At 35.6% G+C, this 12,052-nt stretch overlaps 1 protein-coding gene across 3 annotated transcripts; it reads left to right on the forward strand.

The window, feature by feature from the left end:
* LOC137937765 (uncharacterized) lies at positions 1-11,017 on the forward strand. 3 transcript variants are annotated; one of them, XM_068782927.1, is made up of 9 exons: positions 1-81; positions 154-198; positions 286-384; positions 2,522-2,647; positions 7,780-7,954; positions 8,085-8,141; positions 10,311-10,467; positions 10,696-10,773; positions 10,866-11,017. In XM_068782927.1, exons 1-7 carry the CDS (start codon positions 10-12, stop codon positions 10,457-10,459), a joined length of 723 nt encoding a protein of 240 aa, XP_068639028.1. In that variant the 5' UTR covers positions 1-9; the 3' UTR covers positions 10,460-10,467; positions 10,696-10,773; positions 10,866-11,017. The 3 variants fall into 3 exon arrangements, with proteins under 3 accessions (XP_068639028.1, XP_068639029.1, XP_068639030.1); XM_068782928.1 differs by having other exon boundaries at positions 2,537-2,647; XM_068782929.1 differs by lacking the exon at positions 10,311-10,467.
* The last annotated feature ends 1,035 nt before the right edge of the window (positions 11,018-12,052 follow it).

Raw genomic sequence — 12,052 nt, forward strand, 5'->3', positions numbered from 1 at the left:
TCGAAACTAATGGAGTTTCTGAGCTTGTCCAAGTTCAAGCTGCAGCTTCAAGCTCTCATCGGCGAAACTCGCGATCTCAGAGTAAGACATATCTCAAAACTATGAAAATCGTCATCTCCTAATTCTACTTTCTGAATGTTCGCAAAAATTCAGGAAAACGAGAGCCAAGCGAGAAAAGATCTTCATATCTCAATACAGGTGGGCATGTTTTCATTTATCATCTGTTGAAATTTCCTCCGGAAGATGCTCTCATAATATTTATTGTTTTCATGGTGATTTATGCAGAAGCAAAAGCAATCCGATGCCGATTTCAGCAAGATGCTTCAGGCATTGCGCGAAGAGTTGGTTCTGTGCAATGAATCACGGAAGCAGCTAGAAATCGAGGTGTGTAAAATTTATTTTTCATTTCCTTTTCTACTCTTGGTTCATTTTCACATCGTCATGTTCTATTGGACGAGTAACGGATAGAGTCGAGAGCGCTAGGGATATGACATTTCTCTTATTTTCTGGAAACTCGTGTGCCGCGATAAAACTTTAATGCATTTACAAACGGCAAGTTGGGTTTGGATCTGTGTTGTTTTTGGAGTTTGAATAAAAAAGTTGAAATTTAATGTATGGAGTACTGATCTACAACAAATAAACTAAATACTTGTCAGCAGCCTCCATAGAACTAACTATGCACTTACCGTGGTTGACAAGAGCTAAAAATCGGAGATTGAAAAAATCTAGTCACTAGATCTGTCGGGATACTTAATGCTGCAGCAGATCAACTTGCAAGGAGGAACGGTTTTCAAACTCTCCTCAAATTGAACTGGATGCAGCTATCTCCTCATTCTGCTCCTCTTAGAACGAGCAATTAGAAAAAAAACCAATACCATGCATAAGTTGAATTCTGGAAGTCAGGAGAGATTTTATCTGGTTAACTAGTTCGAAAATAATACCCTTCGCAGAGCCGGTCATCCATCTGGCTTGATCAAGAATATGAAAGAGCCACGGAACTTTTCAACCTGTTTTATGGTGAATGTGATAATGGCTGATATTGAAATGAAGAGTGGCCAGCATATTTTTTGAGGAGAGAAACGTGAAAGACTGGCTGAATGCCAGATAGTTGTAGTAGTTGTAATTTATAGGCAATTGGTCTGATTTTTTCCACCATCTGAAATGGCCCGTAATAATGTCGACTAAGTTTATGAGGTGCGTGGTTGGCAACTTTAGATGATCACATGGCTGTACTTTTACATATACCAGCTTCCCAGTTTAAAGGAATTTCCAGACTTCTTACTATCAGCAAATTGTTTCATTCTTTCTTGGGCCTGTGGAAGATTGACGTAGTTGATACTTTGCGTCCAAATGGAGAGTTTGGCAACCCCATCGGAAAGAAGCAGCTGTTTGATGTTTCATAGAATCTCATAAGACTTGTAGCTGTAATTGCTGTTGGGGTTGTCACTGTTAGGAATCTACCTCAAGAAACCCAAGGGAGAGAGCAGTTTGCGTTTGTGTTTGCTGGCTTAGGCCAGACGTGCTAGGGAGGACACGAGTGTGATAGAGAAAACACAAATTCAGTGGGTAATTGGATACCTTTCCACATGTCCAATCTAACGATTTATAGAACAATTATCTCATGAACTAGGAAACCAAATTATCTAGGAAACGCTCTTCAAAGTAGGAAACTAACTTCCTAAGCAGTCATCTAACAAGGAAAATTAGGAAACTAGGTGAGATGGGAAACTCCCTCACACCACTTCATGTGCCCCTCACAAATCCTCTGTCATGATGTTACCTCACTCGTGCTAATAATGTAAAAAAACTTTACTATCCTTCTTGTCACTAAGATATACTGATTACATGGAGAGAGATAATTATCCTCTTATCTAAGGTAAGATCTAACAGTCACGCCTTCAAATCATTGATGGTCTCCTTCAAAATTTTGAATAGAATCATTTGTGCCATGCGGGAGTTGTGAAAGCTCAAAGCTGTTATGTTAATAAATTAGTAAATGGAAAGACAGATAAAAGAGCAACTACAGGTACAATTAGCAACCTAATAAGAAAGAAAGAAGAGCAGCTGAAGCAAAAGTTCTGATCAATTTACTCAAAGTTTCTGCTATTTCTGCTTACTGTTTCTGTACAATCACTGTTTATCCGATTCTATTTTTCAGAACAACATTGTTAACCAAGAAAAGAGCAAATAAATAGTAAAACCTCGTCCACACAACTCTTCATTAATCATGAAAATGATTAATCTAGAAGAAGGTCGCTTCACCCTGTTTTGGCATGTTTTTTTATGATGGCATGAGAGCTGCTGAATGGGTTGCCACATCGTCTATCGATTCAGCTGCCAGGTTTCCAACTGAGTTGGCTACAATACAGGACGTCCATTAACTATTAAATATTGTTACTATTGTGAGGTGTACCAATTGAAGTCATTTACTTGCACCACCTACATTCATTCTGATAACTTACACTTCTACATCTGTACAATATCAATTAAGATTGGAGGTAATAAACTAGAGAAACAAAAGTCTTGTTGGTTGCAGGTGAAATGCCTTCAGCAGGAGAACACAATGCTAGAAATGAAGCAAAGAGAATTAAGAGAGACCATAAATAGCTTGCTCCAGTCAAGAGAGACTTTCATCAACAGTCATGAGGTTAGTGTGAACTTTTATCTTAGGTCTGTTCTTTCTTGAAAATATATATTGAATATGGTGTTTTCTACCATTTTCTCACTATTTTAAGGGTAGCTCAAAAAAGTCATTATTTGGATGAAAATAAAAGACTTGGCGTAAGCTGGATATTGGGCGCTAGGGTGTCAATTTTATCCGATGATTCAATTTTTTGTCCACCATTTATTAAATAGAATGAATTTGGAAGAAAGAATATTATCTTTATATGTAATGGGGTAATTTACCAGTTTACCCATTTACCCATTTATCAAACGGAATGGAATTGGGTATTACCTATTCCATACCTGTTTACCTTATTACTAATTTTGTAAGGGTATTATTGTAATTTTTACATACCTAAGTCAAGAGGACTTCATTATACATGCTATTATACGACTTTTTAGTATCTTTAATTTAAATAAATTTATTTATTTTATTATTTTCATCTAATTTTACCCGATTACCGATCATGCAATTGGAATACCTTAAAAAATAATCAGATGGAACGGATACGAAATATTGGAATGATAATCATAATGGTATATAGAATAATCTTATTCTGTTTTGTCCGTGTACTGTTTACACCCCTATTGGGCATACTCTTGTGCTTTATACATGGTGGATTTATGAGCATTGCTTTGAAGTAGCGAAAAACATAACCAAGGGGAGAAATACAACTTAATGCTTACACTTTAAAAACATGACTAATTACTCAAGAGAAGGAAGTGACTAGATCTATTTCTTGACATGTAATTTTTTCTCAAACAAAGGAAGAACATGGAACCAAAGGGAAAAAAGTCAGTTTGGCATAATCCTCTATTATTCATCGATTATTGATATAGTGATTGATTGATCAATGGCCTTCAAGGTTGAGATTTGTTTTGGTAATATTTCCTTGAAATTTCTGGAATCCAAGTACTTGAAACAATATGGCTTTAACCAAGATGAAGATTGACTAGAATTTACAAACAAAGGTGTAGCAACAATTAAAAAGTCAATAGAATTGCTGTTGATACTCATAACCAGAGACTTCTGAATAAAATTCAGAGATTGAAGCCAAAGTGATGGAGAAGTGTAGAGGCAAAAAGACGTGCTCTAGAAAGTAAAGATTGAAGATGAGTTAGAGAGAAAGGAGAAGAGAGAAGAGGAGAAAGAATTCTGGAAAGAGAACAATTGGAAGGCTCTAGTCTTGGAAGTCGTGCACGACCTCCCAAGGTTTATAACTTAAAAGAAAATTACATGAAAGGACATAAATGCCCCTTATACACTTACATGCCTATAAATCAATATATACACCTCCAAACTACATGAAATTATATCTATAGACTCATCTACTCGAACGAATCAAGATGGAGTCATCGCTAGGTATTACAGACAAGGTAAAATTACCAAATTGCCCCTCATCTCATCTTTCAGTACTCCTCCTTAAGCAGAAGCATAGATGTCCTTTAGCTCTAGGTTCTTACAGAAAATTCCAAATTCACGTTTGCCCAAAGCCTTTGTGAATACATCACCAATCTAATCACTAGTCTGAACACATGGGGTAATCACTTCTTTCTTCATCACTGCATCTCGAATGAAGTCACAACCTATTCTTATATGCTTGGTTCTCTCATGAAATACTGGATTTATTGCAGTGAATATAACAACCTGATTATCATAATATATGATCATTAGTCCATCACTTTGTAGGTTCAATTCTTGGACTGTTGACCTTGCCCACATCAACTTCCTAATAGTATGAACAAAGCTCTATATGTAGCTTCAACACTGGACCAAGCTGCGACATTCTGTTTTTCACTCTTCCAACTTTTCAAATTTCCTCCCAAGAACACACAATAACTAGTAGTTGATTTTCTATCAAGTTTGGACCCGCATAATCAACATTTGAGTAAACTTCGATCTTGAGGTAAGCATGAGGTTTAAAAAATAACCCTTTTCTGGAGCTCCCTTTAAGTATTGTAATATCTTCTATGCAACCTTAAGGTTTATCTTGAGGGGCTAGTCCACGAACTAACTAACCATACTAATAGCAAAAGATATATTTGGACGAGTAATTGTGGCATATATCAACGTCCCAACTAGTCTTTGGTATATTGTTTTATCCTTGAGTTTTGCACTAGTTTGGTCCTTGACAAGCCATACTCTTGTAACATGTTTGTGGTATATTTTCTCTATGTCAACACGAGTCTTGTCTTGCTTGTGGTCACCTCTATTCCAAGAAAATATTTCAGAGAAACCTCATCTTTAGTTTTAAATTTTTTTGATTGATGTGTTTTCACTTCTTCAATGCCTTTTATCTCACTTTCGGAGATAATAATATCATCCACATATACTAAAAGTACAACAATACCTGATTGCCTATTTATAACAAGCAAAGAGTGATCACAGTGGCTTTGAGAGAATCCAAAGGACATAACAACTTAGCTAAACTTATCGAACCAAGCCCTAGGACTTTGCTTTAGTCTATATATCGACTTCTTGAGTCTACACACCTTACCAATCTCCCCATGAGCAACCTACTCAAGAGGTTTCTCCATATAGACTTTTTTTTCAAGATCTCCATACTAGAAGGTGTTTTTTATATCCAATCGAAGCAAAGGCCAATTCTGATTCACTGTAATAGATATCAAAATACATACTGAAGATTGTTGGGCTATTGGCAAGAATGTTTCAAAAACATCAATCCCTTATGTCTAAATGTAGCCTTTAGGTACCAATCTAGCCTTATACCGTTCAATGGACCCATTGGCTCTATACCTCACAATATAACCTAGTGACACCCAACCACAGTGGCGCCAAGAGGTATGTGTCACAATACCCATGTACCTTTGTCACATAAGGTTTCCATCTCAACATCCATAGTTTGCTTTCACTGAGGTGATGAAAGAGCATCCTAGAAGGAATAACATAGGAAGACAAGGCTAGAACAATCTATTTGTATCGGTGAGACAAGGAATCAAGGGATACTTAGTTAGACAAAGGATATCAAGTGGACTTACATATACCTTTATGAAGAGTAATGGGAAGATTCAGGTTACTTACTTCAGGACATGGTGTTTGCTCTGATACTATGTGAAGTTTGGTCCAAGGCCCATCCCAAAATGACTAGCCATATTAGGAAACCTTTTTGCAACTAATAAACCTAAGATCTTTATACTCACTAATCCATGTTAGATTTTTCTTTAGTAATTTATAATAGTCCTCTTTGTTCCAGCTTCTTCTTTGTGCTTGCTCTCTTGTGAGAAATTTTGCCACAAGACTTATAATAGACTATGTTATATTTATTGTGAGACATTTTGTCATGAGAGTTATGTAAGATTTTTCCATATTACCTCTTTAACACATTATTTTTAGTTGCCTTAGTGTCAAAGTTGTTGCTAGATCAAGTGAGCTTTCGATCTTACTCCCTCAACATGCGGCATTGCTTACTTTGGGTGAAAAATAGGCTAGTAAGCTTTTCTTTGAAGAAGAAACTAAGCAAAATGAAGAAAACTGAGTCTTGGCAGTAATGAGGTGTTCTTTGACGAAAATTGAGATGTTTACAAGTGATTATTCAAATTGAGAACCTCCTTATCCAATGAGATTTGCCACCTAAGCAAGGCAAAATCCCAGGATTATTCAAATTCAAACAAGGTATTATCACACATATCTAAAATCCCATAAAAACCCCAACCAAATCTGCTTGGATAGGTCACAAACTCAAAATTTGAAATTTGAAATTTGCACCAAACAGTTAGCCAGCCAGACAGCCACATCCAGTTGCTGCCCGTACCTTGGCTATTTCACGTTTTTGAGCTGGTTGAAGCTGTTGCTGCCCCCCGGGTAGGCTTTTCAGTGACTTAGGGTTCCTTGAGAACACCATTTTGGCACCGTCGCCAATGCTTCCCATTTTGGCTGTGTGACATACGAATTTGCTGAAATTGGCTGTGTTGGCTGTGCCGCGTCCGTCTACGGCTGTGCTGCCCATGTCGCGTATGCCTGAGTATCACTTAGGGTCCTGACATGCATGTTACATGGATTGTCTAACGTTTCTTTTGTATGTGGGATATACTGCTGTATTCTCTGGGTACAAATTTGAATTTGTCTTTGTAATTTTGTTGTATTATACAAACATATGTGCTAGCTTTTCTTTTTGTTCGTATTTATTGACTGTCTAATGTTTGAATTTTATATGGGATATATTGCTATATTCACTGGGTACAAATTAGAATTTGCTTTTGTACTTGAGTTGGATTGTACAAACATAAGTGCTAGCTTTTCCTTTTTGTTCGTGTTTGTGTGTGTGTGAGTGTGTGAGTGTTTTAAGAGTTTGTACTTTCGTGTCTGTCTCTTCTTTCAGTTTTCCAATATCTTTCAATGGAAATCTTGTGACAAGTAACTCATTCTCTCATGTTACCAGAATTTTTTCTTGTAGAACCGTGCATTAATTATCTCAAAAGAAGATAGTTCTCTTTCCTTATCGTCCACAAGAAATAGCTCTGTTTTGTGGTCAAAATGTATTTTCACATTCCATAAAGCAGACATTTGTTTCAGAATTATGATTGGCAAATGCGACGATTTTCGTTTCCACCATGTGTTTTTCTAAGGAACAAATTTTTCATTGCTCAGTTGGTTTCCTCAGTGCTTTTTCACTTAATTTTTGTTTTCCATACCATGAAGAATGTGCAAAAAAATAACATTGTATGAGGGACTATAGAGAAGTTGAATGAGGAGCAGAAAAGGACCGGTTTCAATTTGCCTTAATTTATGAAGTTACAAGTAGTGAAGGAAGTGGCTATTCCTTTTTTGGGTAAAACTATTGATAGCATTAAATCAAGATTTATTGTATCACAGATTGCATCAGAGATTTGCAATGCATATTTTATCCTATTCTTCGTAGCCGGATATTGTTACACCACATGCGGCTCAATTTGTTTACCATGGAGGATCCTTTGTTTATAGTGCATTTTCATCTAGACAATGAAATGAAACATCCACTATAAAGTTTCTCTTCTAGGATGATTGATACTGTTTCACTCGCTAGTCAATGGATTTATTGCATTTTCAGGCAAGGTTATACAACCATGTGCAAAATCTTGCTCAGTATGAATTGTGCTAGCTGACTGTGTATGCAGGATTCCACTTGTGAACTAAAACGTTCTGTTGAAGAAAAGGACAAAAGGCTTATTCTCCTTTCGCAGGAGTTGCAGGCACATTTGAAATTATTTGACTCCATTCAGGAAGAAGCCTTCTCAGTCAAACAAATTGTGGAGAAAGTTGAATGCCTTGTCAGTGAAAAGGAACAAGTAGGCAAGTCCTTGATTAGAGGCTTTTCTTTTTCTTTGACTACTAGGATTTTTGCTTTGATTTTAGTGGGACTTATATTTGCCATCAAGAAAAGTAGAGTGGCATAACTTCCTCCAACTTTCAAATTTTTCAGTGGCAGAGTTGAAGACAAAAATGGATGAGATCTCAACATATGAAAAGGAATCAATTGGTAAGTTCAAATTCTCCAAGGGTTTTCACACCTAAACAATTAGCCAGTTAAAATATGAACATTAGGGCTTCTGCCACCAGGAAATTAGCTTTCTTTGGATGATCTCATGTTACAATGAGGATTGATGATTCCATATCAACTGCTTTTGAAGATACCATCAGGAGTATCTTGAGACATTATAGCCCTGAGATACATGAAATATGCATTTATATAGTACTGAGATACATGGAATATATCTTTCTTTTGATTTTTTTATTACAGTATCGCATGCAGCATTTCTGGTCAGGTGGAGATAAGAAGTCCCAGTAATACAAGAACGATTACCTACACTGTATTTGGGAAGCATAGTGGCTTAATGTTAGAAGATGTACTGTTTGAATTGATAGTTGATATGTAAGTCAGTTTCAGATTAAGGAAGAAGTTACTAATAGGAAAGTGGAAGGTCTCATGGAATGAATTAGTGTACATTTTTTTAAATGAATTATTGTACATTACAATGTGAAAGAGCTAGCTGAAGAATATCTAAGGATAAAAGGTCACCCCCAAATTCCCCGTGTTTATGAATGAATAAGAAAGGAGACTAAATTTAAAGAGGTTTGATTTTTCTATTTTGGGCTCAAGTTCCATGAATAGAAAGTCCTAAATTACAAAGTCTCTTTAAGTTGCAATTTTCTGTTTTAAGCTCGCTAAAATTAGCAACTTTAACTAGACAATTAACTTGTTGTTTTAGTTAAAAGCTTTAATTAGAAAGTCCATTTGAGTAGTAGTTTCCTGCTTTAAATTTGGTCTTTGTTTCTAAATTAGTTTAACCTAAATTTAGGAAGTCTTTAAGTTAGAAACTGTTTTCTGTCTTGAGTTTCTTTTCTAGCAAGTACAACTGAATTTACTGAATCCTAATTAGAATTTATTTTTTAGAGTAGACAGCATAGGAGCTTCCTATTTTATTGATTTGTATGCCTATAAAAGGTTCTCATACGTAACACAAAAAAGTTACTATTTTACTATTGAATAAAATTTTGGTTTTTATTCTCTCTTGGATAAACTTGTCTTTTGACTCATTTTTTCCATTTGCTATTTTTCTTAATTGTAACAGACCCTACGTTCTGTCATTCAAGTTGAATCTAAACTATTGTGTTGTATCAATTGAATTTGAACTCAAATTGTAGTTTTCTTAGTTGTTGACAAAATCTAGGTTACCCACACGCTAGAGGAAGCATTCAACTTTGTCATTCCTTGAATCTAAACTATTGTGTTGCATCAATTAGGCTGCTCCCCTTTTTGCTCTTTTATTTTTCTTCTCTGTTTCTCTTATACTTCTACATATAATGATAGAATTTAGGTTCGCTAAGGTCCTGATTTCCAATTTCCCTTTTCAATTCCAATTCATTAATGATGACAAAAATAAAAGCAAGAGATTGGGCATTAGAAGAAGAGATCTGTACCAATAACAGCGGAGCCAGAAAGATTGAAAAGGAGGGGTAAAGTATAATGGGTTAGTGGGAAAGGGGTGTAAATTTTGAATGAGAGGGGACAATTATGAAAAAAAGGGCCAAAGCTATACTTGTTTCCACTATTTAAGGACTGTTTTTTTCCTAATTAGGAGGGCTATTGGCCCAGACTCCACCCTTGGCTTTGCCTCTGAACCCTATAACCCACTTCTATCCTAGGCTGTTTTCTTTTGCCATTTTTTTTCTTCTTTCTTTCCCTCAATTTCCTTCTTCTTATTCCTCTTGTTAAGATTGAATTCGGTTTCACCCAAAATGATTACCTGCTTGGAAGGCTTATTTTTCATAACTCTTATCTATGTGGGACTATTCCTATTAATGCTCCTCCCATGTCCAATTTATATATATGGATAATGGGATTGAGACGTGAACAACATAAACGTGGGACAACGACAACAAGACTCAAATTGGGCCTGACAGGCAAAAATCTTGCTCGAATATTGTGTTGAAATGAAGCCCTATTCAATCTTAAAATGATTAGTCACTTAGGAGACCTATTTCTCAACTTTATTAACATAAACATTTTGTGAAATATTGAGAGAAGTGTTGCATCATAGTTGGTTTAAATCTTGTGTGGCTAATTATAACAACAATGTATTTTTAAGTTGTAAGTTTTATCTTCTTTCTTTGTACTTTGTCAATATCTTTATACTATTTTGTGCAGAAAAAATGTCTTACATCAAAAAGAAGCTGGTAGTAAACCAGGATGAGCTTCAACAAAAGAATGCTTTAATCTCAGAACTAAAAGAACAACTTGAAGACGAAATTCTAAAGGACAATATGCAGCTACAAATGCAAGAGATATCCGTTTGAAAATTAAGGTTGATATATTGGCAGTTTTGCTTATCAATGATAGATATTCTTGTTGTATCTTGTTTCTTTCTATTGTTTTATCTTTACTAGCACTACCTTCAGAGCACATTATCAGTGAAGGAAGAAATTATACAAAGTTTGACCGTGGAAAAACAGGTTAAGCAAATTTTGAAGATGCAATTGTGCTTATTAGTTGCTGCATCTGTTAAATTTCATTTCCTGGTTGAAACTTTCAGGTATTGAATCTGGAGGTGCAGAGCCTGGAATTTACTTTAAGGAAGATTCAAGACCATGTCATTAATATATGTACTAAGGTGCATAAATGAGTACTCTTAATTATTAATAATAAATTTGTCTCCTTTCCATGGTTTACTACAGCATCACTATAAAATTCTTTTTGTTTTAGGATCAGGAGCAATTCTCTAATGCACTTGAAGTTCAAAAACAATGTCAAATGGTTAGCAGAGAACTCAATGAAGTGTATGACCGTTTTTTGTTTCTTGATTTGACTTTAGCTCCTTTAGAGTCATTTAGTAGCATAAACAATGTCATCACATCTAGGTGGTTAATTTGTCTATTTTTGTAACTCGAATACAACTTTTTGTCAGATTGAAGGAAGGGATTCATGTAGGTCCAAAAGATCCAGCAGACCATAATGTTTCAGGAGAAAAAGGTTTATCCACTAGTTTATCCTGGAGTCATTCTCATCTGTAGTGGTTTTTGTTAGAGGATTGACTCATTAATTCATTTTCCTGTTATTATAGCATTATAGTGTGATATAATAAATTGAAGGAGATTGAGAGAAGAAAAAGAAGGTGAAGGGGAAAAAGTTTCTGAAAAGAGAGCAAAGGAACATCTCCCATGATGGACTATGCTCGACCCCTAATTCTCTTATTACCACAACAAGTAATAAATGACCTCTTGTTTGTGCTTCTTCTACTTCTCCCTTCAAGCTAGGGATAAAAAGGAAATAAAAACCCATCTTGGACAAAACACAATATCGGAGAAGAATATTACTCTTAGCCATATGACAAAGCTCTATACACTAGTAAAAAACGATCATAGTCTAAAACATGCTCTACTCAATTTCAAAGGTGGAAAAAAAGTTGCCCAATTTTAGCTTAAACACAAATCACCTCTTGGCTGAGACTTGACTCAAGCTGAATGTTAGCCATACTCCTAACACAAGATATTAAACTAGAGAAATACTAAAGGAAAACAACTTTAACTGGAAGGAGGCGTCTATGTACCACTCATATTTCTTAAATAATCTAGAATGTGAACTTCTTCATTTTTTTGAGAAATAAAATAGGGGACCTTGTGATGGTAGAATGTTAAAAATAACTTAACAAACCAGTTTAACCAAGTATGACTTTAAGGGAGTTTCTAGGGATTGATCAATTTTTTTTGAAGTTGACAATGTGAAAAAAGTGCAACCAATGCAACAAGCAAGCAAACAATAGAGAAGAGGCCTCGAGCCAAATCGCCTCGTGTGATCTCCCCTCAACCCCAAAAAGACTAATTTTATTAGAGATGAGTATGAGAATGCATGGACCAAACTGACTCTATCGATCAGAACCATAAAATTTCGAG

Source organism: Aristolochia californica, unplaced genomic scaffold, assembly GCF_029961685.1.
Source record: "Aristolochia californica isolate CCGP_79_NKW_82.1479 unplaced genomic scaffold, dmAriCali1.0.hap1 SCAF_7, whole genome shotgun sequence".
Classification (NCBI taxonomy): domain Eukaryota; kingdom Viridiplantae; phylum Streptophyta; class Magnoliopsida; order Piperales; family Aristolochiaceae; genus Aristolochia; species Aristolochia californica.

What these genes read in the sequence shown, in the direction of transcription:
- LOC137937765 (XM_068782927.1), top strand. Translation starts at nt 10, where the DNA reads ATGGAGTTTCTGAGCTTGTCCAAGTTCAAGCTGCAGCTTCAAGCTCTC. An exon ending in ATCTTCATATCTCAATACAG is followed by an intron (nt 199 to 285) that starts GTGGGCATGTTT and finishes TGATTTATGCAG; the next exon opens with AAGCAAAAGCAATCCGATGC. An exon ending in CTTTCATCAACAGTCATGAG is followed by an intron (nt 2,648 to 7,779) that starts GTTAGTGTGAAC and finishes CTGTGTATGCAG; the next exon opens with GATTCCACTTGTGAACTAAA.